At 44.7% G+C, this 27034-nt stretch overlaps 1 protein-coding gene across 2 annotated transcripts in view; it reads right to left on the bottom strand.

Annotated features, from left to right (window-relative positions):
• Nucleotides 1-713: 713 nt before the first annotated feature.
• The window catches only part of TESK2 (testis associated actin remodelling kinase 2), a 141060-nt gene continuing 114739 nt past the window's right edge, over nucleotides 714-27034 (bottom strand). For both annotated transcript variants that reach the window (XM_068239506.1, XM_068239505.1), the window contains exons 7-11: nucleotides 22013-22097; nucleotides 10951-11034; nucleotides 5704-5790; nucleotides 4258-4399; nucleotides 714-1749 (exon numbers count right to left, since the gene is read on the bottom strand). In XM_068239506.1, the coding sequence (XP_068095607.1) occupies nucleotides 797-1749; nucleotides 4258-4399; nucleotides 5704-5790; nucleotides 10951-11034; nucleotides 22013-22097 (1351 nt within the window). In that variant the 3' untranslated portion in view covers nucleotides 714-796. The remainder of the gene's footprint in view (nucleotides 1750-4257; nucleotides 4400-5703; nucleotides 5791-10950; nucleotides 11035-22012; nucleotides 22098-27034) is intronic.

Here is a 27034-nt window from a genome sequence, read left to right as displayed (position 1 = left end):
AAACTGAGTAGGCAGAGCAGCCATGTAGACACTGCTATGCAGGAAGTGTTGCTCGCAGGACTGTGTTGCTGTATTTGCATTATGGGGTGCAGCCATCGTCTGGTATCCCCCACACACAGCAAGGCCCCTACAGATCACTCTGGATCGATGTACTCACATTACCGAAGGCTGGCAAGGATTAAATGAAGATCTGTGAAAACAGCATTGTGGGCACAGCCTATTATAATCTATTGGTTGCAGCTTTCATGTGATCCCATTTTATGACAATACTGCATGGCCACATTATTTAACATTCAGCCTTTCCACATTAGTACTACAATCTTAGTCTAAAAGCTGCTATTATACCAATCCTGTGCATTAGGCTTTCACCTGTGGACATATTTAATATAACACTGCCATGTACAGTAACCCAGCGCAAGCCATTTACATAACTGATTACTGTGATAAGATGAACAGCTATGGAAGGAAACTGGCTGCTCAGAGTTACTCCACTAAATATGGTGCTGAGGCAGCTGCAGTCTGGTTGTCATGGTGACAAGACTTTTGTGGAGGTTCCATCAATAATCCAGTCACATGAAGATGCAGGATGCTAATTTTTATGTCAGTAGCAAAAAGTAGCAAAGCAGCTACACGCGTGGGAGACTGCGGGAATTAGGGGGCATGAAGACCGCCATGATTTTATACCCTGGGAAAGAGGACAGGGGAAGACGATGTACTGAAATTATCTTTTCCTATTTTATTTTCATATAGTGTGATTCAGTTATGAGCAGGAAGCAGTAGTGTTCACTCCGCGGGGTCACATCTTCACGACGCCCTGCATGATGCGGCAGCTGGACACGGAGTCACACAGGCGGTCCCGGCTATCGGTTTCCTCTCCCGGTAGTAATTGGAGACCCCCAAACCTGGCTGGGGGACTGCAGTTAAGTGACGCCTCAGACTGATTCTCGTTTATAGCGTCCTCTATTTCCATGGCCTCAGACCTTGGAAATGCCCCCAGTGAACTGTCCTCCTCAGGGAGGTGGTAGGTGGGACTCCGGGGATTCTGGGTAAGGTCCCCCTCGCTGACCAGCAGCTGGTTACAAGTCTTCTGGTTGTCTGCAGCACAGGAAGTTGTTTTAGTATTGTCCAGGGTGCCTGGCCCATCAGTGCAGTCCATGTCCTCATCATTTGCCTGAATACAGTCTGGGGATCGTGACCTGTAAGGGGGAATCTCTGAAACGCCATATCTAACATTAGACAGTTTGGCTCTGACCTCTCCGCTGAGCTGTGCAGGGTCCTGCCACCCCATCGTGGAGGAGAGGGATGTGGAGGGGACGGAGTCTCTTCTCACAAGTTCAGGGGACACCGGGAGCGACTGACAACGTCTCCTGGCAACAAAGGACAAATCCACAGTGTCTTGGCTGAAAAGTTGACGCACTGGCCCTGTCGCCATGGCTCCATCGATCTTAGGGGAGTCCAAGTCAAAGACATGCGAAATAACGGACTTACTGGGCAGGTCAAAGAATTTGATCTTCCCTCCCTTCAAGTCCTCTCTGGCATTAAAAGGGTTTACTTTGCGTAGAGCGCCCTTGGTGGGGGTATAGAAAGGGTCCTGCACATTAATCTTGCGCACAGGTTTCCGGGTGAAGACGTCCGATTGGCTCCTGGAGAGAGTAATGTTCCGCCTAGGACGGGGGGACTTCTGAGGGATCTTGTCGTCCTGTGGTGCTGCAATCAGACGCTTCAGTCCCTGGACTTTCTCGCTGGAACCTGGACAGGAACACAACAACCTGTTATCTCAGCAATAGCAACAATCATAGGAAACAATGGCAATTATCTGACAATAGGACGTTTTCTTCTGTGGCCAAAATGAGTCACATTATTAGGCGACAACAACTTCCGCCACAATGAATCCTATTAACTTGCTTGGCATGCTTCTTCACAGAATCTGGCCGCAGTCATGAAAACAAGCATAGTACACTGAAATGCCTATTCCCCCTCAGTACAACAATCAACAGAACATCTTACTATCATTACACCCCGGGTATGTCTCTGTAAGGGCTGGTTCACACTTGGGCGCTTTTCAGCTGTTACTAATGTATCCCTATAGGATTATTCTCACTGCAGCGAACTGCATAAATCGCAAACGTGCTGCATGCAAGATTGTGGGGGCGATTGCGATTAGATTCTTACTCTATTGAATGGGAATCACAAACACAAATTGTGGCAAAATCATGATTTGTGCTCCAAGAGTGAACCAGCCCCCTAAAGTGAACCCAAGATGAGAGCGATATGGAGGCTGCCATATTTCCTTTTAACCACACTGCGACCGCCTAACACTGATCGGAAGCCGCAGAGTGGCTCCCCAGGACTGCCTAACGCCGATCGCCATCAAGTCTTGGGGGGCGGAGATTAGCAGGGATTGCGCATTCCCGCTGAGATATGGAGATCCGCTCCGTTAACAGCCTGGCAGCCGTTATTAGAGCTGGCAGGCTGTAAATGGAAAAAAAAAAAACCTTTCAAAATTACTTTTACAGCGCTGCCATCTAGTGCATCGCTGTATGGGGGACAGCTCTGTCACTGAACTGCCCCCAGGAGAGGCTCAAAATCTGATCCCTCATAGGCTGATGCCCATGAGAGGCGATCCTACTGCTGGATCTCGGAGGGAGGGAGGAAAATTAATTTTATAAATTAATAAAAAAACAACATCGCAGCAGCAATCAGATGCCACCAACAGAAAGCTCTGTTGGTGGCAAGAAAAGGAGGCAAGATAATTGGCGTGGTAAGTTGTATGGCCATGTAATAAACCGTTAAAGCTGCAGTGTGCTGAATTGTAAAAAATGTCCAGGTCACTAGGGGGCTGTAAGCTTGTGGTCCTCAAGCAGTTACCAGCTGTCTGGCTGTCCTGTTGATCTATTTGGCTGCAGTAGTGGCTGAATTACACCAGAAAGAAGCATGCAACTAATTTTGTCAGATCTGACAATAATGTCAGAAACACCTGATCTGCTGTATGCTTGTTCAGGGTCTATGGCTAAAAGTGTTAGAGATAAGAGTATCAGCAGGACAGGTAGGCAACTGGTATTGCTTAAAAGGAAATTAATATGGCAGGCTCTATAAAATTCCCACCTCGGGTTCACTTTAAGCTAGAAAATCATAACATGCCAAGCTGACCGATCCCTATCCAATTGGAATTCGATCGGATGGTGATTTATTCCTACTCAACATGGAAAATTTAGAGATTTCAACAGAAATCAATGGAATACGGATTGAACTGCAAGCATTTTACTGCTAGATGCAGTGCAACACTATTGGCCATTGCTCCCCCACCATTGCACAGATTTTCTAGTGTCTCATCAGACATGATGAATAAACTGCCTGAAGATGTGCTGGAGCAATAGAAGACTGTCAGTTTACTTCAACTGTATGGAGATTTGATGAGAACCTTTTTTTTTTGGAAGGGGAGTTGAATCCAGACTAAAATAAACATCCTTTTACCCTTAACAGTAAGGGTTAGTTCACAGTCCTCACTGCCCATACAATTCTGTGGGCCTGTTCACATAACTGCATTGTAACTGATTGCATTATTCTAACTCGCTGCATGCAGGCTTTGTATTAAATGTCTAGTCTCCATTGCAGTTCACACACACATTAGAATACGTGTTATGCAACTGACCACTGTGAACCCAGCCTAATGCACTACAAAGTAGATATTTTTTGAATGGAAAAGGAATGTGGAAGCTGCCATTTTAGTGCAAGTTTTTGTGAATGTCAGCATTAGGAATAGATTTGGGCTGTAGGTGAATATTTGGCAAGGTTTACCAATCTGGTCTGAGTAGACAGGGTGTGTGCATGGGGGATTCAAAGTAAATTGCTCTCTCCACAGGAATAAGATCTACCTTTTTTTCATGCAGCTTTATCCTCCTCTTTGAATGTTGTATGAAGTGATGACAAGTGAGAAAACTCAGGACCAGCGGTGTCCCTAGAGCTCACCCAACCTCCCCTGGAACTGTGAGGGGGCCACCTCCTCTTTCCCCCATGATACTACACAGGCCACATTTGGTTAAGGGAGAAGAGCAGCATTAGCCACACTTGCTATGGGGGAAATTATGATGGCCACACATGTTGCTGAGGTAGGCCGAATTTACATGTAGGGTGGTCACACTTTATCATGAGGACAAGGGGCCCATGGAATTTCCACTGGGGTGCTTTATTGTTTGTAGCTACAGCTTCACCAGAGGAGCAATAGCTTCAGATCACAGAGGAGAAGGTAGAGCTCACCTTTAGGAAGGGGTTTGGTTTCTGTAATCTCTGGGTTATTGGCTCTTCTCTCATTCTCTGCCTCTTCATTCTTCAGACGATTTAAGATTTCCTCCAGATGCTTAACGATGTCCACAAACGAAGGACGAAGTTTTGGGTCCATCTAAGGAGGAAAAAGCCATACTTAACATAAGCACAAAATCCCCAACACATGCCGCTGCTGTAAACACACAGCTGCTGGATACGATCTACAGGTTTCAGGTATGCACAGCACAGAATAAGACCAAAGAAGCCTCTCCATCCACCTATACTAGCCGTCCAATAACTTCACAGTGACCTGTACCCAACACAGGAAGTCCGCTTATAGTTTTGTCACATTGTAGAACTTCAAAGAATGCTGGTCTACCAAGTCTGCGCCTTACAGGAGGGCTGTGGAAGCTGCCATGTGTGTTACCTCTTAGGCCCCTTACACACTTGCAGACTGCGTCACACTGTGGTATGCTTACCTGCCATAAGGACCACGAAGCTTAATTCCTGTGATGCGATACAGTGTGCACATTACATCGCAAACTCCAAGTGTAAAACTGGCCTTAAAGTAGAACTAAACTCAGAACTTCATCTCTGCTCTAAAAAAATCCCCAAAAAACGCACATAATGCTTTCCAATGCACAATTGCAGTGCACTGGGAGCATTGTGTGATTTTCCCGAGCATGTGCGATTTCCCATTGCCGACAGTCAGGTGTTCTAAGCTGGCTACCGGCCACAAATGCCAATCCGGCTGCAGGAAATCGCTGCCATTTTCCCGTGGCCTCCAAGAGTGACCCTACCCTTAGGCTAGGTTACAGCTAGGTGGCCGTTGCGCTCTGTGGACAGCAGGAACGCAATGGGGATGTGGCACTGCATGTTATCCACATGGAGGTTCCCTACATAGAATTGGTCCTTACTCTATGGACGGAACTTCAATGCTGGTGAATTGGTCTAGTACAAAATGCTGCTGCAGTCCATTTTGGAGGCTAATATCCTCCGGTTTGGCACCCTTGCTGTGTGTTCTGAGTGCAGGGGGTGAATAATTGTATGTAATTTGACCACTCCCTTCAGCACCTGGTTTTCCCAGCAGGATTGGTATGGCTACCCTCTCATCTCTAAATGAATGCTGGGGAAGCACTTATGTATTCTCCCGATATGCAGAATAGGGAAGTGTTATTTCTTTCTTAGTGACCTTTTATGGTCCGTAGCATTACAAAGAACTAACATCTAAAGCAACTGTTTTGCTCACAGCCAGTAGAGATTTTGACTCTCATTCGGTTTTGTGTTGTTTTCTAGCCACAGCTAAGAGGTAACAGGCAGTTGTTGCTGCAGTCACTGCGATGATCTGGGAAGCAGTTTGCTGCGCAGAGCTGAATCGCTCGTCTGTCTGGGTTGAGCTCTCTAGTTGGGAGAGGAAACAGTGACAATTGGGGAACTCACATTGCAGCAGTTGAAGGCGAGCTGGAGGAAGTCAGGGGGGCAGTCCCCCACCATGTGCTGGAAGCCATCATAGTCCAAACCGAAGTTCTGCAAGAAAAAGACAGAAATAACGTCAAAAGATAAAAATCTTTATAGACAGAGGCCAGTTCACTTCCAGAATAAAGGTGGCCATACACCTAGCGATTTTGCAGCCCGATTGATTATTCGACCAATTTTGGATCAAAATCAGTCAAATGTATCAATCAGGCATGCTTGTTGCAGCACCAATTTCAATCAGATTCTATGAAAATCGGTGACGCAACAAGCATGCCAAATTCAACCAATTTCGGGTCGAAATTATATTTCCAAGCATGCTGGGAAATCTGGGGTCAATGTGGTCAGCAGTAACAGCAAGCAAAATCATGACAAGCGACGAATGTGACGGAAACCCCAACCGCTGCTCCCCCAATTGTTAAAGGACACCCAAGGCGAAAATAAACTAATGAAATAAACAATTGTATCCATCTTCCTTCTCCTAAAAATGACTTAAGATATTCCACTGTTTTAATTTTGTTTAAATCTACTTTTTAAGTTTTAACTGTTTTATTGTTTTTACTCAATTACACATTCATTGAAGTGTGCCAGAGCTAAAATCTATGAACTATTGACCCCTTTTATCTCTTTCCTGCTCTCAGAAGCCATTTTCTGCTAGGAAAGTATTTTATAGTTGGAATTTCTTATCAGTGAGGGTCACACTGTAGTCACTTCCTGTCTGAGTCAGGACTGAGTCAGCCACTTACATACCTGATATTTAACGATTTCAGGCAGAGAAAGAAAAAAGGAACACAGCATAGTTATTTGTGTGCTAGGCACTGTACATACACATGTCTATCTCATGTCACATAACACCTCGGGTATCCTTTAATGTGCTCATGTGCTCCGGTGCTCATACATTAAAATCTCTCACCCGTCACACGTGTCCAGTTGCTCCAGCTTCCTTCATTCCTGTCCCACGTGACTGCACATATAGCACTGACGTCAAACACGCGCCACGTGCGGCAATTACACGGGGAGAAGGAGGAACAGCTGGACTCGCGGTGGCCGAATAGGTAGGAGATTTTAATGCATGGGCACTGATTGCGGGGTTGCACATTAACATTTGGGGGACAGCGGTGGAGATGGCGTCACAAGGCACATTGTGATTTTGTGCTGAAATTGGTTGGGAATCGGCTTGCGCTGTATGGGCAGCCAACAGATCTGATTCAATCAGAGAGATCTGTCTCACCTTAGCACACTGCCTCCTAAAGAGAGCTGGACTGCCATTATCTGGCCCAGCCACCTCCCATTGCCTGACAGAACTGAGTGACACGCTGAACAGGTGAGTTCTGCCCTGCAGCTAGCTCAGCTCCCAGGAGCTTGGGATGGGAACATCAGCTGTGAAAGATAACAATAGCTATCCTTCATATAACCATGCAGAACAAACTGTCTAAATAGAACACTGAATACACTGAATACATATCAGATTGTCACCTGCGAACCACACACACGCACATTAATAAGTCAGGTGAAGTGATTAACACCGATTTTGAACAATGTCACCCGTCACTGGGTGGGATATAAAAGGGAGAAGCACACAAGTGAGGATCTCTAGCTTTGTGATGGATGGAACAGTACCAAGCTAGCGGCTGCACTGGGGAGAGGAATAATTAGAGTCTCTGCAGAGATCTGATGTAATATAGGGTGTGGCAATGTGGGAAATGATTGATAGTGACTGTGTAGTGTAATGGTAAGGGCTCTGCCTTTGACACAGGAGACCTGGGTTCAAATCTTGGCTCTTCCTGTTCAGTAAGCCAGTACCTATTCAGCAAGGAGACCTTGGGCTAGACTCTCTAATACTGCTACTGCCTAGTGAGCACACCCTTATGGCTGCAGCTCCAGCACTTTGAGTCCGCCATTTATCTTGTCATATGTATGCCCGTTTTCATGATATGTGTAATGGACAGCATGGTGACCGGTTCAAAACTAGGCCAGGACGCCATATGAATGGAGTTCTTATGTTCTACCCGTGTTTGTTTGGGTTTCGCCTGGGTACTCCAGTTTCCTCCCAAACTCCAAAAACATTATTCATCCCAAGAAAAACAAATTAAGAGAAAATGACCATAGGGTATACTAGGAACAGAAACAGAAGACAATGACTGGAGATTAGATTGTGAGCTCCTCTAAGGGACAGTTAGTGACATGATTATATACACTGCGGAAGATGTTAGAGTCATATAAATGCATAATAATAAAAAATATTTTAAGGACTTTTTTCCCTTAGTGTTGCATCTCCACTCCCAGCCTGCAGAGGGCACTGCTGCAGCAACTTTAAATATTGTGAAGGGCCCCAAATGTTAAAGCATACAGGATTTCCTTCTCAGTTTTTTATAGAAGGTGACAGGAGACGGGATTGGAACCTAAGCATTGCCAATGTGGTTCATCGCTTAATGTTCATAAACAAATTAAAGAGGACACAAACTCTTACACAGGACAGAAGTAAAACAGAGAGAAAGAGAAATGCACCCTGTATGTATTTAGAGAGTTTCGCCTGTCTAACTCCCCCTCTTCTGTGTCTAATCACCACCATAATTTGATCTCTCAGCTGTGTTAGCTCAGGAATCTCATCTGCCACAGCAGAGCAGCTAATTTGTAAACACAGATTAACCCTATGTCTGCTTACATGAAAGTAGGAAGTAGACTGCAGATTTATTGCAAGCTTTGTATCAGCTGTAACAAAAATGTTTTTCTTTAAAGGTTTGTATGCTGTTGCTTAACTCTTACAGCAGAGATGAAGTTCTGAGTTCATGTCTGCTTTAAACAGTATTTAGTTTATATTATAGTTCCCCTTTTGCATTATACTTTATTTCCACCCACCTGCAGAGAATTGACATTACTGAATAAAAACCTTAGAAATTAGAATACAAACACACAAGCTAGTGTAATACAAATAAAGTCACAAAACCTTAGCATGCCCCATAAGTGATATTTTCTTAATATCCAGCAAGCTGAACAGACACTGTAAGAACTGGTAACAACAGAACAGTGTCCTATCAGTGTGCAGCTGAGAAATGAAGGGGAGGAGTCAGTCATAGCTGGACCCCCCTGTTCTCACGGGCACAGGGGCACCTGCATCATGTGTGGTTACACCCTACTACAAACACTAACTAGGTTTATTTTTCCAACTTTCCTTTTCAGCTTGTCTTCAGCACTCCTGAGCAAGGAATTTATTGGTGTTTGTGTGGCAGAATGTTGACTTTTAGTCTTTGGACTGCAGAGATGACAAATGGGGAGTTTATTGATTGGTATTTTGTTACCATGGTAAAAGTCTGATAAGTACATCAAACACTTCCTATGCTGTTATCAGGCCATAAAGCAATCATATGCAAGAGAGCCAGCTAAAGGAAGCATTGCTGACCACATCTAGCATTCCTCTAATGCTCTTCTTAGAGGTCGGCCTCCAGGGGCCGAACTTGAAATCACTGGGCCCCCCTGCTTTGGATGCCCCACCCCCGCTTTCTGCACAGGTAATCTGAGAACCAATGTTATCCAATTGGCTAGTGCACACTTGAATGTGTTTTCCCCATGCAGATAAAAACTGACAGCAGTGAAGCACTACATGCATTTTCCCTACCAATTACATTAGCTTCTGTGATAAAATTTGCATGTTTTCACACATACAGACACACATGGTGTGCAGAAAAATGCACACCCGACAGACGTGTGCTCCAAGCCTCTGCTTCTTATTGCACTCACTCTGTCCTTGATGAAGCAAAACTGGCTCTGCAGACTCCTCCAGCATCACTGCAGTAGACAAGAGGGAGTGAAGAGGCTGGCGGCAGGGCAGGACACATCTCTGTCTGCTGTCTGCAAAACTTTGTTTTATTCCTTATCAGTGGCCGAGCAAATGCATTCATTAGAACAATTGTGCAGAGAGGAGAAAGTTTTTTTTTTTTTTTTTTCCCTCTCTGTGCCCTTAGTTGTCCGTCTCTCAGGACAGGGAAAAGAAACTTCTCCCCCTTGAAGCCCCCTGCAGCGGCTGCATCCCTTGTAGAGTCTATTGTTACGCCCCTATTGGCCTCCCCAAAAATTATGGAGAATGCCTAAAAATGGTCTGAGATTTTGATTTTCATAGGCTGTAAAGCATAATCCTTAAAATTATAACAGATAGAGGCTTGAAATCTCTCTTTGCATGTAATGAGTCTATTTCATATAATAGATTCACCTTTTAAGTTGAATTACTGAAATAAATGGACTTTTGCACGATATTCTAATTTTTCCAAGGTTCACCTGTATTTGGTCTTCCATACTAAATTGTATTCATAATTTTTGGGCTCTTTGGTCCCGATGAAGAGGGCTGTGACCTTGGAAACGCTATTTTTGGTGCTAAATATACTTTATTTGTTCACTCTGTTAGCCTTCCCTAGGAGGTAAGAGAACCAGTATTTCCACTTCTTAAAGGGAACCTAAACTGAGAAGGATATGGATTTTTAAAATAATACCAGTTGCCAGACTCTCCTGCTGATCCTGTGTCTCTAATACTTTTAGCCACAGCCCCTCAACAAGCATGCAGATCAGGTGCTCTGACTGAAGTCAGCCTGGATTAGATGTATGCTTGTTTCAGGTCTGTGATTCAGCCACTACTGCAGCCAAAGTGATCAGCAGGACTGCCAAGCAACTGGTATTTAAAAGGAAATGTCCATATCCCTCTCAGTTAAGGTTCCCTTTAAGTTTAGATATTATTATTATATTATATATATTAAAATTGGGGCACCTACCACCCTGAATTTGATTTTTCATGTGTGTCCATCAATCAACATGATTTGGACATCTTAAAATTAAATCTAAAGTGAGTGCCAGCAACACAGTCCCCATGGATGACCTTCATGGGGAGTGAAGAAAATGTATCCAACTGGAACAATGACAACAATAAAAATCTTAAATACACTGTATGTGTTCTGCCACCTATCCAAAGCTAAAATAGCTGCAGAGTGATAAAGCAGATAAAATTACCGCCGTAGCAACGTATGCATTCTCCAATCTACCCACCAATAAAATAGCTGCAAAGCTGTAACCCAACAATGATTGGACAGTACCACAGTCTGCAGTTCAGTTTTGTCAAAATAAAAGATTTAATAATGCTGAATTAGTCATTTATGTACACAGCAGTGTAGAAGGAACTCTCGGCAGTAATGTGAGGTACAGGTAAGCGGATAACTAGGTAGCACTCACCTCTGTGCGGGGCAGATAATCTGGGTCTGCCTGTATCCTGGCGATGATCTCACATAAGATTATTCCATATGAAAACACGTCAGCCTGGAGGAGAGAAATACAAACTTCATTAAAGGGAATGTTTGGTGTATTTTTTATTTTATAGAAGAATTTCAAACAAGTCACTTGGATTCACTTAAAGTGACACTGAAGTGAAAATAAACTAATGATATAATGAACTGTATGTGTAGTACAGCTATGAAAAAGAACGCGCGTGTGTGTGTGTGTGTGTGTGTGTGGTGTGTGTGTGGTGTGTGTGTGTGTGGTGTGTGTGTGGTGTGTGTGTGTGGTGTGTGTGTGTGTGTGGTGTGTGTGTGTGGTGTGTGTGTGTGGTGTGTGTGTGTGGTGTGGTGTGGTGTGTGTGTGTGGTGTGTGTGTGTGGTGTGTGTGTGTGGTGTGTGTGTGTGGTGTGTGTGTGGTGTGTGTGTGTGTGGTGTGTGTGTGGTGTGTGTGTGTGGTGTGTGTGTGTGGTGTGTGTGTGTGGTGTGTGTGGGGTGTGTGTGGTGTGTGTGTGTGGTGTGTGTGTGTGGTGTGTGTGTGGTGTGTGTGTGGTGTGTGTGTGGTGTGTGTGTGGTGTGTGTGTGTGGTGTGTGTGTGTGGTGTGTGTGTGGTGTGTGTGTGGTGTGTGTGTGGTGTGTGTGTGGTGTGTGTGTGGTGTGTGTGTGGTGTGTGTGTGGTGTGTGTGTGGGGTGTGTGTGGGGTGTGTGTGGGGTGTGTGTGGGGTGTGTGTGGGGTGTGTGTGGGGTGTGTGGTGTGTGGGTGGTGTGGGTGGTGTGTGGTGTGTGTGTGGTGTGTGTGTGGTGTGTGTGTGGTGTGTGTGTGGTGTGGTGTGTGTGTGGTGTGTGTGTGTGGTGTGTGTGTGTGGTGTGTGTGTGTGGTGTGTGTGTGGTGTGTGTGTGTGGTGTGTGTGTGTGGTGTGGTGTGTGTGGTGTGGTGTGTGTGGTGTGTGTGTGGTGTGTGTGTGTGGTGTGTGTGTGTGGTGTGTGTGTGTGGTGTGTGTGTGGTGTGTGTGTGTGGTGTGTGTGTGGTGTGTGTGTGGTGTGTGTGTGGTGTGTGGTGTGTGTGTGGTGTGTGTGTGGTGTGTGTGTGGGGTGTGTGTGGGGTGTGTGTGGGGTGTGTGTGGGGTGTGTGTGGGGTGTGTGTGGTGTGTGTGTGGTGTGTGTGTGGTGTGTGTGTGGTGTGTGTGTGGTGTGTGTGTGGGGTGTGTGTGGGGTGTGTGTGGGGTGTGTGTGGGGTGTGTGTGGGGTGTGTGTGGGGTGTGTGTGGGGTGTGTGTGGGGTGTGTGTGGGGTGTGTGTGGGGTGTGTGGTGTGTGGGTGGTGTGGGTGGTGTGTGGTGTGTGGTGTGTGTGGGTGTGTTGTGTGTGTGTGTGTGTGTGTGTGTGTGGTGTGGTGTGGGTGGTGTGGTGTGGGTGGTGTGGGTGGTGTGTGTGTGGTGTGTGTGTGGTGTGTGTGTGGTGTGTGGTGTGTGTGGTGTGGGTGGGGTGTGTGTGGTGTGTGGTGTGTGGCGTGTGGGTGGTGTGGGTGGTGTGTGGGTGGTGTGTGTGGTGTGTGTGTGGTGTGTGTGTGGTGTGGTGTGTGTGTGGTGTGTGTGTGTGGTGTGTGTGTGTGGTGTGTGTGTGGTGTGTGTGGTGTGGGTGGTGTGTGTGTGGTGTGTGGCGTGTGTGTGGTGTGTGGTGTGTGGCGTGTGGGTGGTGTGGGTGGTGTGTGGTGTGTGTGTGTGGTGTGTGTGTGTGGTGTGTGTGTGTGGTGTGTGTGTGTGGTGTGTGTGTGTGGTGTGTGTGTGGTGTGTGTGTGTGGTGTGTGTGGTGTGGTGTGTGTGGTGTGTGTGTGGTGTGTGTGTGTGGTGTGTGTGTGTGGTGTGTGTGTGTGGTGTGTGTGTGTGGTGTGTGTGTGGTGTGTGTGTGGTGTGTGTGTGGTGTGTGTGTGGTGTGTGTGTGGTGTGTGTGTGGTGTGTGTGTGGTGTGTGTGTGGTGTGTGTGTGGTGTGTGTGTGGTGTGTGTGTGGTGTGTGTGTGGTGTGTGTGTGGTGTGTGTGTGGTGTGTGTGTGGTGTGTGTGTGGGGTGTGTGTGGGGTGTGTGTGGTGTGTGTGTGGTGTGTGTGGGGTGTGTGTGGGGTGTGTGTGGGGTGTGTGTGGGGTGTGTGTGGGGTGTGTGTGGGGTGTGTGTGGGGTGTGTGTGGGGTGTGTGTGGGGTGTGTGTGGGGTGTGTGTGGGGTGTGTGTGGGGTGTGTGTGGGGTGTGTGTGGGGTGTGTGGTGTGTGGGTGGTGTGGGTGGTGTGTGGTGTGTGGTGTGTGGTGTGTGTGGGTGTGTTGTGTGTGTGTGTGTGTGTGTGTGGTGTGGTGTGGGTGGTGTGGTGTGGGTGGTGTGGGTGGTGTGTGTGTTTTGTGTGTGTGGTGTGTGGTGTGTGTGTTTTGTGTGTGTGGTGTGTGGTGCGTGGTGCGTGGTGTGTGGTGTGTGGTGCGTGGTGTGTGTGTGGTGCGTGTGTGTGTGTGTGTGGTGCGTGTGTGTGTGTGTGTGTGTGTTGCATAATTCTGTGTCATATTTGCAATTACATTACAAGCCACACACTATTTTAAACTATAAAACGAGCAGAGCCCTTTCAACTTCTCTGCAGTAAAAATCTTATCTAAGGCTCAGTACACACTTGTGCAGATGCAGAATAGAAACTGGATGCGTTCCATCCATTCTGCATATGATTTGCGCAAATACACCCAATCCGCTTCCGTTCCGTGTCTATAGCGTCGCTACTTCAGCTCGTATGCATCACCGCTCACCTGTCTCGCCGCTGCTCGTCCCGCGCTCAGTCCCTTTAGCAGCCCGGGAACCAGCAGAAACATGGCTCTCCATAGGCTGCAACAGGCCAAGTCTCCCAAGCAACAGGGAAAAATCTCATTGGTCCAACATGAACCAATGAGAATTCTCCCAGTTGCTTAGGATTCCCATTGGTCTGCTGCGGCTCAATGGAGAAGCCCAAACCACCAGGCTGTTCAGAATGGACTAAGCAGTGGCAATGGGCTGCGGGGCACATGAGTATTACGTCATGGCAGTGGCGAGGAAGTGATGAAAACTGGTGACGCAGATGCGGCGACTAGCCTAGTGAGAATGGACAGTGTCCGTTCTAATAGGCTTGCATTGGACACATTTTCCCATCCAGTCCAGGAAAAAGTGTCAAATCCTGACTCTCCATGGTGTGCCGCGTGGATCCGTGTGTGATCCGTGTTTCTGCATGAGTTGAAGCGGGTCTAATTTTTAACAGGATCCGCTTCCAGCATTTCGGCAAAGCTTTAAAAACGTATCCCATGAATACATTTTTAAAACAAGTGTGAACCGGCCCTAAATCTGTCTCTGACGGTTTCTTTGATGCATAAGTGCTCCAGAAATCAACACTGTAGCCAACCCAAGTTGGGTCAGAGAACTCAGAGAAGCTCTTTCGCATACATGGCAACTGAAGTTTCTTCACTCTTCCTGTACTGGAAACTATATTACAATCATTCCTTTATTTCTTAGTTGTACTACACACACATTATTTCATAAGTTTATTTTTGCTTCAGTGTCACTTTAAAGGTGAATTATAATTTACACCCATTAAATCTTCAGCCGTTACAGATAAACTCCATTAAACCCTCTCACTGCTGCCTGTGAAGACATTCTCTGCAGCTTTAGTAATCAGTCACTAAAACGCTGCTAAAGAGTGTGCAGAAGCAGCTTCCATAGGAGAAGGGGGAGGTGCTTCGCCCATATGCAGAGTGCATTATGGAACATGCTTCAGCCTGTTTAGCTACCTGTCCTCGCTCCGGCTTACATCCTGTAGTGTCCCACGCAGCTTCCCAACTGGCCACTAGGGCTCTAGGCTCACTGCAGTCACTACAGTGAGCCTGTAGCTCTAGTGGCCAGTTGGGAAATAGCACGGGACACTGGAGGATGCAAGCTGACACAAGGACATGTAGCTGTGCACACTAAAGCACACTCCGCAACAAAAGGTGTTGAATGCTAGGAGGGGCCCTATGCCAATTTCATTGGGGGGGGGGGGGGGGGGGTTGAATGCCAGGAGGAGCCCCATGCTAATTTCCTCATGGGCGGGGGTGGAGGGGGTAATGTTTCAGATCAGGAAAGCTGTCAGACGGTAAGTCTGTGTGCTGTCCTTTTGCTGCTTACAGAGATTAACATTTGAAGCTCTCCAGGGCCACGGGTTTCACACCTATGATCTAGCACAGGCATGGGCAAACTTGGTCCTCCAGCTGTTAAGGAACTACAAATCCCACAATGCATTTGCCTTTATGAGTCATGACTGTGGCTGTCAGACTCCTGCAATGCATTGTGGGACTTGTTGTTCCTAAACAGCTGGAGGGCCAAGTTTGCCCATGCCTGATCTAGCATGTGTAAGGCTTAGGACTATAGGGGACGTTATAATAAACTGATCTGATGGACAGTTTGTGGCATCACTATGGATTCTGTAAAAGCTCTGCAGAAGATGTCAGCGCTTTATAAACACACAATAACAATAATACTGTTAGGCCTGTTACACACCTACAACGCGTGCAGGAGACGTTCTCCTGCACGCGTTTTACTAGCCTGCGGCTGTCGTCGGGAACCTGCGGTGCGACGCTGAGTGGCGGCGGCGGTATCAATTAACCCGACGGGGAAACGCTGATTCCCGACGATAAAATGGGCCGGGATGCGTCGTATCGCAACGCATCGAAACGCAGCGTTGGATGTGAAAGGTAAAAGGAAAGTCTATGGACTTTCCTTTTACCTTGGTTAACGCAAAGTACAGACTTTGCGTTAAACCGCTGAAAAAGGGCTCTGGTGTGAAAGAACCCTTAGTAAAAATATAAATCTTGTACGTGCTCTCGTCAGCTGTTCATTTTGAGAGATGTTAGCTTCCCTTCAAACATTTGCAACATAGATTAGTACAAATATTTAAAATTACAAAACAATACTTTCAAGTTGTTATATAAAAAATAAATAAAAACAGCTGACAAACTATTAAGTCTTCCTATTAAAAGCAGAACCCGAGTAATGATGCGTAACTGCATTGTGAGGCAATCTAACATTTCACAAATCAGATTCAAAATAAACATTAAAAGTAAAGTCTTCAAAGCTGTCAGCTGCCAAAGTTTGAATGTTCCTCTAACTATCTTCTCTATAGGTCTGACTCATGCTCTATAAATGAGTCAGACACAAAACTTGACAGAGATGGAACTGATTTACAGCTCTAAGGATAATACAGTTATTTTTAACAATATAATAATGGGGTTTAATCCAAAATAACTGTCCTACTGCTGTGAGTAGAGGAGTATGATATACAAGCTCACAAAACTTGCTCTGTGACATGCAGTCCTTACAGCAGCTGAAAATGTGGTTTATAGCAAACTTATGTGCAGATTGTAGAGAAAAGAAAAAAGTATCCAAAATATAATTTTAAACGCAGATATAACGAGACACTTTTACAGAATGCTTCCTGGACCTCTCCTTTAAAAGTTATCCAGAAGTGAGCAGGATATGGAGGCTGCCATATGTCTTTCCTTTTAAACAGTGCTAGTTGCCTGGCAGTCCTGCTAACCCTTTGTCTCTTAATACTTTTAGCCATAGACTCTGAACAAACATGCAGATCAAAGGTTTCTGACAAAAAGAAAAAAAGAACTGACAAGAGTAGCCACATGCTTGTTTCTCAAATGTGACAGACACTACTGCAGCCAAAAAACAACAACAAAAAACAGCAGGGCTGCTGGGCAACTGGTATTGTTTTAAAAGAAAATAAATATGGCAGCCTCCATATAACTCTTGCTTCAGGTCACCTTTGAGGAAAATCTCCAAACTTATTAAAAAGAAGAGATCAATTAAAGTGAACCAGAAGTGATAGTGATATGGAGGCTGCCATATTTGTTTCCTTTTAAACAATACTAGTTGCCTGGCAGCCCTGCTGATCTATTTGGCTGCAGTAGTGTCTGAAGTACACCAGAAAGAAGCATGCAGCTAGTCTTGTCAGTTCTGACAAAATTTTCAGAAACATCTGATCTGCTGCATGCTTGTTCAGGGTCAATGGCTGAAAGTATTAGAGGATCAGCTTTAAAGGACCACTATTGTGAAAATTGTACAATTTTAAATACATGTTAATGCATACAACTAAGGAGTACATTTCTCCCAGAGTACAATGCGCTATAAATTACTTTTCTCCTATGTTGCTGTCACTTACAGTAGGCAGTAGAAATCTGACAGAACTGACAGGTTTTGGACTAGCCAATCTCCTCATGGGGGATTCTCAGGATTTTCTTTAATACAAAAGCCCTTAGTGATTAGCAGTTGCTCAGTTCAACTGCCAAAATAGTGTACAAACAGGTGGGGGCTGGCCACCCAGCATTTTTGTATTGATCCCTTCCAAGGAGTGGTTTTGTAAAAAATTAAATACTAAAAATCCCCCATGAGGAGATGGACTAGTCAAAAACCTGGCAGTTCTGTTTGATCGTTACTACCTACTGTAAGTAACAGCAACATCGGAGAAAATATATTGATTGTTCATTTTTTGCAATAGTGGTTCTTTAAAAGGAAATAAATACTAGCCTCCATATAATGCTCACCTTGGGTAACCCTCTAGTGGGTAACTCACGACCTCCCCATCTAAAACAGAATTTTGCCATCTTAAAACAGAAGTTTTTTGTGATTATTCAGGTTGGACTCGGAGTGAGCTTTTAGGTATCCCACAATGCATCACTACTGAATATGCAAATGATCCCTTTGTTGTCCCTGATGGCTAAACACACTTCCAGAACTGCAGCTAAGCCATACAGTATATAGCCTTACTACCGCTGTAGCATAAGCTGTTCTCATTAACGTGGTTCTATTGAACACCAATGTTTGGCTGGACTTCCTGGTTTAAAGTCTTAGCCACACCTTCTCCGATCAGTCATGCACGTAATACACAACATGTGTTTGTGCAAATGACCCCTATATAATATAAGCGAATACCCACTATATATTACTGGGCACAGACAGGAAAGAAGACCCATCACATGTGTGGCTAGCTTTGGCCTTTTATCTGATCGTTTCAGGATCAGGAAAATCGCATAGGACAATTGCTCAAGAGGTTGGCTGCAAATTTCCTCATCTGTACCAGGCCTGAGTCTCATGAAACATGGTCCCAACTCCCCAGAGTTCAACAAACTCTGAAATACCAGTTATGAGCGCACTGATCCTTTAACCAGCCATTACGCCGTAACAGTTGTACACCTCTTAAGAAACTATCATGAGACATCTTACGTGTGTCCTGAACTTCCGGTCTACCCATTAATTATTCCAATCAGAAACACTACAAAGCAAGCACAGAATACATGCTTACAACATATCATTTCATCCGACAACATATCATTTCATCCAGATAAATGGGTATGTACAAGTCACATGACCAACCAGCCAGAGCCTGCCTGTGAACCCATCCACCACCAGGCCTTGCAGAAACTCCTCTGCAGAGTGTGACAATATCTGCTGGCTTTCAAGACTAGAGTGTAGTGATATAGTGCATGGTCATAGTATATAAACCATACAGTTTGTTCAATTTCAGATTAAGCTAATGGATGAAGCAACGTGTATTGATGAGGAATGCTGGGGTCAGGCCTGTATTTACAGCACAAAAGCCTATAGGCACAGCTGTTCGGACAGCATAGACTGTGCCCACCATGAACCTACAAACCCCTGCCGAACCGCACTACAAGTGTGCTGGCTGGCCCAGCTTTTACCTTCCCCCTTGGCATGTGCTGCCTTTCCACAACCAGGTGCCTGTAGGCACATGTCTACAGTGCCTTATGGAAAATCCAGCTCTGGCTGGGGTGTAAAGATTGGACAGGAAGAGGTTGCTGGAAGTGATGGGCCATGAAGTTAGGCAGAAATGCCACTTTATAAGTGCTGAGCAGAGAGTGTGCTCTCACTAGATCTGCAGTAAGCATAACAAAGGTTGGCAGAATTTTCAAGGGAAACTGGTCCCCTTTGTACAAGTTAGGCGATAACCATCTCTGTCCTGGTTAATGGTTTACTAGCTGTCAATGCTCCTGAACTACAGAAAGCATGTTTGTTCACTCTCACAGGAATTTCATGTAGTTACCTTGGAAAGTGCAGGGAGAGTCGCGGATGACAGGCATTCACATACACGCGGCACACACCTACAATGCACTCAGGCTTATCACTGGGTGTAGTAGGTGAGAGGGGTCACTGCACCCTCATGCTGGACTCACTTGCTGGAGATCACAGACTGATTTATGTGAATGCAGATGGTAATACCAGACAGGCTTCAACACGAATCCCAGGTTCATCCGCATGAAATGTTGGCTTGACTGGTGGGACTAGAGTAGGGACCCTTTTGACTTGGAGGGAACCTTAACGCCAGTGAAAGGGTTTAGTACGGAATTCTTTTGCATGCAAACCATTTTGGAAGTGCATATCTTTCATTAGTGCAACTGGATACAACTTGCATTCAAGATGTTTTAATCATTACTAGAGTTTCAGCTTGTTGTGAGTACAAAGGGTTAATGATTGTTTGTATTTAAGTTGACCACTCCCCTCAGTACCTCCTCTCCCATTTAAATCCTGCACCCTCGAAAGGATGAGCACAGATTCCCTCGTTTGTGTGAACAGAAAATATTTCTTGGACAGATTTTATTTTGATCTGCAAACAAAAGTATTTCCAAACATTGTGGGCATAAAAACTAGGATACATAATGTTAAAGTGAAAATAAACGGATGAGATAAACAATTGTATCTATCCTCCTACTCCTAAAAATGACAGTAAGATATCCCAAAATGTTATGTTATTTAACCAGTCCTGTGTCTCAGAGAGCTCAAATATAGGAAACTGTTGAACTTTTACATCTATCCCCTGCCTTCTGAAGCCCGGTTCTCTGTCAGTGAAGTGTTTTATGGCTGTAATGCCTTATCAGTGTGCGACTCTATAGTCCCGACTGCAGAAAAACTGAGTTTTTATAGCTGAATATTAATGGTTTCAGGTAGGGAAAGACAAAAAGAAGCAGTGTATAGGTAAGTGTATGCTTGCCACTGTACATACACATGTCTATCTAATCATGTCACTTTAGGTTCCCTTTATGCAAAACAATGGCAAGTAACATTTAGGCAACACATAAAACTCCAGAGAATTAGTTTGCCGCACATCTCATGGATGGGTTTAACCCTCCTGGTGGTATAAAAAATTCCGCCAGGAGGCAGCGCAGCAGTTTTTCTTTCTTTCTTTTTTTTTTTTTTAAATCATGCAGCGAGCCCAGGGCTCGCTACATGATAGCCGCTGCTCAGCGGCTTCCCCCCGCCCGCTTCGATCGCCTTCGGCGATCTCCGATCAGGAAATCCCGTTAAAAGAACGGGATTTCCTGGAGGGCTTCCCCCGTCGCCATGGCGACGGGGCGGGATGACATCACCGACGTCGGGACGTCATCGGGAGTCCCGATCCACCCCTCGGCGCTGCCTGGCACGGATTGGCCAGGCAGCGCACGGGGTCTGGGGGGGGGGGGGGCGCGCGCCGCAACGGATAGCAGCGATCGGGTGCGGGGCGGCTGCGATCAGTGTGCTTGCGCAGCTAGCAAAGTGCTAGCTGCGTCCAGCAAAAAAAAAAAATATGTAAATCGGCCCAGCAGGGCCTGAGCGGCACCCTCCGGCGGCTTACCCAGTGTCACACACGGGGTTACCGCTAAGGAGGTTAAATGCCAGCACACAGCTGCCCTTTGGATGTTTACAATGCATTCTGTAGCAACTGAGTACAGACATAGATTAAAGGACATCTGAAGTGACATGAGATGAACATATGTACAGTCCCCAGTTCTATACAGAAGTATCCTGTGTTCTTGTTTTCTCAGTCAGTGCTGAGACTGCAGCCCTCTCAACAGTACATTCTCTGCAGTAAATATGCAGTATAATTACTCTCACTTGTAGGCAATAAGAGGTTGTGAAACTCTGTGTGGGTGAGAAAACACATCTGAGTGTAGGGAACAGATAACTTCAAAACTTGGAGGTTTGTCTGTAGGGAAGCTAAATACGCTATTCCAGGAAACTCCTATTTAGAATTAGAACTAAAGATACAGTTCTTTACCTCATCTGTTTGTTTTTACATGAGGTTTGCTTTAAAGGATACCTGTGGTGACATGATGAGATAGACATGGGTATGTACAGTGAATAGCACACAAGTAACTATGCTGTGTTCCTTTTTTTCTCTCTGTGTGAAAGAGTTAAACATGAGGTATGTAAGTGGCAGTTCCTGTCTGAGTCAGGACTGGGTCAGACTACAGTGTGACTCTCACTGATGAGAAATTACAACTATAACACACTTTCCTAGCAGAAAATGGCTTCTGAGTGCAAGTAAGAGATACAAAGGGTCAATAGTTCATAGATTCTAGCTCTGGCATACTTCAATGAATGTGTCATTAAGCAAAATCAATACAGAAAAAAATAAACAAACTTAAAAAGTAGATTTAAATATAAAATAAAACTATGGAATATCTGAAGTCATTTTTAGGAGGAGGATAGATACAATTGTTTACTTCATTGGTTTATATTCGTCTCAGGTGTCCTTTAAAACTTTAAAGTAAAAGAAAAACCCCATTGAAAGCCTCACTGCCAGTAGTTCAACCAGATTAGCCTGGTGACGCATTTGCTTTAAAATATAAAAAAAGTGATTTGACAGCACTGACTAGAGTCCTACCAATTAGGTGGTAGAGTTTCTTTAGTGACTGGGCAGCATTAAATGACCATTCATATACAGGTAGCTGCTGGAACAGTCTTGTCAGAGACCTGTACACCGGATGGGTGGTTCCATGGCATGGGCAGTACAGCACCCCGAGTGCCGTATCTAGGATCCAGGAGAGGTATTCAAACGTTAGCTCTTCTACTTTTAAATCCATCAGTACATCAGTGCTGGCAATTGCTCGTAGTGCTGAGCGCTGCATTTGCAGCCTGTTAGATACACAAAGTTAAGTCCAAGAAAATCCTCCAGGATGCACTGCACAAACCTGGGTTATTGTTCGGTACCCACCTTCTCATTATACGGTTCATCCCGGAGGACCTCAGGAGCCATCCAGTACGGAGACCCGACCACCGACAGCTTCTCACTACCATCGCTGGAAGAATAAAACAAAACATTCTATAAGCAGCCAATATGGAAAATAAAATACCTAAACAGCCAAGAAAAACCATGCACATATCAATTAAAGCTATAAAGTCATTCACTGGAGAGTTGTCATCTGACATGATCTATTGTGATCACTCTGGACGACAGTTCTCCAAAAATCACTATACAGACAGGATTGCAGGCCTCTCCACTGAAGGCAGAGCACAGGCAAGGAGAACCTGTATCAGCAGATTGTCAGCGGAGATGCATCACTAATTATTATTTTTTGTATGTAGTTAAAACCAAACAAAAACACATCTGAAGTGAGAGGAACGAGAGGCTGCCATATTTACTTTTAAAGAATGAACATTGCCTTGCAGCCCTGCTGATTCTCTGCTTCTAAAGCTTAATACTCACCTGACAACCCAGGAAGATGGATCCCAGCGACGTCTCTAGACAACGAGCTTTTCCATCCTCCTGCGGGCGCGGGTACACGTGACTGCACACGACAAGCGCAAAGTAATTTGCGTGAAGTTGTTGGGGGATCTTAAAGGGAACCCAAACCAAACTTTTTTTTAATTCAAAATATTAACTTGCACCACTCTGACACATACAAATATAAAACACTCCTTCAAGCCTATGAGCATTTCAGTGCATGCTTTTCACCCTTCTCTTTCCATAACTAGGGTTATACTGGGGGCAGCCATTAGCAATTCCTCCTTTGCTGGACACCATCTACTCCACCAGTTTGCCGGATTATTTGCCGGCAACATGAAAGGAAGGGAGGGGTTTCTCCAATAAATGTAAAATATTTTATATTTGTCATCATGCAGCTGAAAAAAGGCTGCTATTTATTATTATAATTTAGAAAATAGATTTCTGAAATCTTGTATTTTTAGTTTGGGTCCACTTTAAAGATCCAATGTGAGTTGTTATTGCTGCGCTTCGCCAAATGTCGTTCCCATAATCGTACATGTAGTGGGTAAAGGCCTTTATACATTTAACCAGGTTTCTAACTGAAGTCTGACTGGATTGCTAAGACTGCCAGACAACTGGTATGGTTTCAAAGAAAGGATGCCTTTATATCCCTATCATTTCAGGTGTCTTTCAAAGCTTTTGCCCAGCTATCATTTTCATTAATACTATAGCTTCCTTCCTCTCCCACTATACGATTAGTAAAATTAAAAGTAATTAAAAAGTAAGAGTAATTGTTTTAAGACTCCTACAGACACCAGATTGGGTTCAACTGACGTTATCTGTGAATGTTTTAGCTGATGTTGCCAGCAGGATATCCTGTCCTATGGAGAGGGGTAGAGGAAGAAAAGCAGGAGTGTAACTGCAGTGCCTGAGGTCAAAGCTTTAGGCAGAACACAACATAAAAGCAATTCTTTCTCCTAGACGATGAGGTCACACAGCGCCCTACAACAGCTTGCAGACACCAGTCAGTGCTACATTTGTGCAGCAAAAACTGTTCTGTCTTCAAATTTTTGAAACATTGATGCTTTTATAAAAAGGTCAAAGGTTCATCTAGCCCGCCTACAACAATGCATGGCTGGGTGAACTTTTGTCCTTTATAAAAACAACATCGAAAACTATAAGAGAGAGCAATTATTTTTTGCAGCACAGACAGGGACAAACGTGGCACTAACCAACCATAACCGTTTCATGTTCCTAAGCTGTTGTAGGCGGGCTGGATGAGGTCATAGTCTGGGAAAAAAATATTTGCCATCATCTTCAAAAGCAGCACAACACTATTTTTGCAGCACAAATGGGCACTAACCAGACGTGACAGAATTTTTATTTGTACCGACTGTAGGGGTGTCAGCTTCACAGAGCTCTCCCTTGCATACCAAGTTTACAGCATCCTGTCACATGACTCTGCAGTCCCAATTAGAAGTGCTGTGAAAGGTCTCCTAAATCTAATGACTATCAGAACTCCGATTATCATCAGCTGTTCCCAGACAGCAGTAATTTATCTGCTCAAACACAAGCACATCAGTGTGTTCCTTGTTCCATGTCAACATTTGCTCTTCAGAAGGGATGTTTTCTAATCTCCTCATGCCCCTCAGGCTGTGGGCAGTGCCAGCCCTCTCACCAGATAGATAAGAAGAGATAAGTCGACTCACACATAACAAGCTCCGGCATGTACAATTATCTTCATCCGGCGAAAGATTGTTAATTCCAATACATTCCTTGTGCCACATGATCTCCTCTCCTCCCCCCACCGATGGGACAATGATAATACAACTCTGACAACAATAATCACATCCTAACTTCACCAACAGTGCATTTCTACCCAATACAGCTGTGCAAACCGGGGTTAAAGGTTTGAAAGTCCAAAATAAAAAAAATAAAAAAATACTTTTGTTGTCCACATTAGCTCACAAAGGCAAGATTCTCCCTCCTGGCAGCAATTTTCAGACACAGACTTTGTAGCTCTCATTTTAGACAATCTGATAAATGATGGCAAATAGAGAGATCCCTCACTGACCGCACATCACTAATGGGAACTTGCACAAACCAATTTTGGACCGAAAAATAAACTAAAAAAAAAAAAAAAAAAAAATGTTCTCTGACACTATCTGGCATTTAGTCAAGCAGCATTTCAGCTGGCAACACTGATCTCATCACTATTAATGCTGCAAGAACATTTGTCTCTGCTAGCAATGTGTCACTAGCAAGAAGGCAGTTTACCCTCAATACCCCCCAATGGACTGTATATGCCAACCCCCAATATTGTCCCTTACATCCTCCACACCCTATGGACTATATACCCCAACCCCCTAAACCATTCCCTTATTCCTACACCCATGTTAATGCTTTGTTTTGTTTTGGCAATGCTAAATGTATTTGGTCCTGTAAAAGCTTTTTATGGATTGGATGTCATCCCTGTACTATGCATGAAAAAGGGGCACGAGGAAATTTGGACGTTCATTTTCGGCTAGTAGAATAATGCTGAAATTTTCTAATAGGTCTAGGTTTTAAAAGTGTAAATTATTGTAGTAAAATACCCGAAAATACTACAGATATGCGACTACAACTTAAAGGGATACTGTAGGGGGGTCGGGGGAAAATGAGTTGAACTTACCTGGGGCTTCTAATGGTCCCCCACAGACATTCTGTGCCTGTGCAGCCACTCACCGATGCTCCGGCCCCGCCTCCGGTTCACTTCTGGAATTTCAGACTTTAAAGTCTGAAAACCACTGCGCCTGCGTTGCAGTGTCCTCGCTCCCGCTGATGTCACCAGAAGCGTACTGCGCAGGCCCAGTATGGTCTGTGCTTGCGCAGTACGCTCCTGTTGACATCAGCGGGAGCGAGGACACGGCAACGCAGGCGCAGTGGTTTTCAGACTTTAAAGTCTGAAATTCCAGAAGTGAACTGGAGGCGGGGCCAGAGCATCAGTGAGTGGCTGTGCGGGCACAGAATGTCTGCGGGGGATCATTAGAAGCCCCGGGTAAGTTCAACTCATTTTCCCCTGACCCCCCTACAGTATCCCTTTAACCCAACTACTCTCACACAGGACCCTCCCGTACCGATGCATTACCTTAACCTCCCCCCTCCCCATGCCTAACCTTAACCACCCTCTACGCCTAAACCTTACTGAAACTGCCCAACGCAACAGGAGGTAGACAAACTCCTCCGCACAATGATTTAAAGTCACTTGATCAGTGGTCCCCACAAACTTATTAGATGAAGGGTCAGTCAACCGTTCTTAAAGCGGCTAAAGGCTGAACTAGCAAAATTTTAAAAAACACATAATTTGCCGATTGCACCTTGGTACACTAAACGTATTATATTTTCTCAAATAAAACATGTCCCACATAAAATCATGTGAAATGTGCAGTTGTCAAGTTCTCTATAGTATGCAGCATAAAACCTCCAAAAATGGGAGCATGGTGGGACACATAAGAAGCATACTTAAAAGTACTTCAACAGTTCAACCTCTTAACCCTAACCTACAAAGCTCTCCACGCTCTCTCTCCCCGGTACATCTCCTCACTAGTTTCCAGATACCAACCCATCCGCAATCTCAGATCTGCACTTTATCCTCTTCTACAATTACCTCCTCACATTCACATGTACAAGACTTCTCACGTGCCTCACCCCTCCTCTGGAATGCGCTTCCACAGCACATCTGCCACTCTCCCACCTTTGAAATCTTTAAATGCTCCCTAAAAACTCACCTTTTCAGACAACCGTATGCTCCATCTTAGGCCATGCACCCTTCGACCTTGTGTCTAGGTGTACACCTTAATAACCTAATCATGCATTGCCTGTATATATACAGTATTCTTCCCCACCTCTCGTTTCTCCCCATTCCTTTAGATTGTAAGCTCACAAGGGCAGGGCTCTCACCCTTTTGTGTCTTGGAATGTTATTCATTTAATAGCTTGCTCTCTGTTATACATTTTATTCATCATGTTACATCTGCTATTGTAATCACCAGTTTTGTATTTTGTACCAGTGTCCATATTTGATGTATATCTTTGTCTGTATCATTATATATCCCTTGTTTTGTTTTCCTACTTTGTACAGCACCACGGAATATGTTGGCGCTTTATAAATTATTATTATTAATAATAATAATAATAATAATAATAATAATAATAATAATAATAATAATAATAACTAGAAAATCTTATATTCAGTCTAATTCCAATATGCAAATAGAGGTGCATTAATACTAACAACCGGCATATATAAAAGACATGTGATATCACCAAATGATTAAAAAATGTACAATACCAAAAGGTATATAGCAACGTCCAGTAGATATCAAATGACAGGCTGTTTCCAACAACACCACAATATTAGGCAGTGTCCTCAACCCCATAAAAATAGGATTAGACAAATGTTTCCTCCTACACAAAATGGGGAGATTAGAGATAGAATGTCCCCAAATAAAATGCTGACCTGCCTCCCCAGTCCATTCCCACTAACGACATG

The sequence above is a fragment of the Hyperolius riggenbachi genome, chromosome 6, assembly GCF_040937935.1.
Source record: "Hyperolius riggenbachi isolate aHypRig1 chromosome 6, aHypRig1.pri, whole genome shotgun sequence".
In the NCBI taxonomy this organism is placed as follows: domain Eukaryota; kingdom Metazoa; phylum Chordata; class Amphibia; order Anura; family Hyperoliidae; genus Hyperolius; species Hyperolius riggenbachi.
This window is presented reverse-complemented; position numbering and strand designations above follow the sequence as displayed.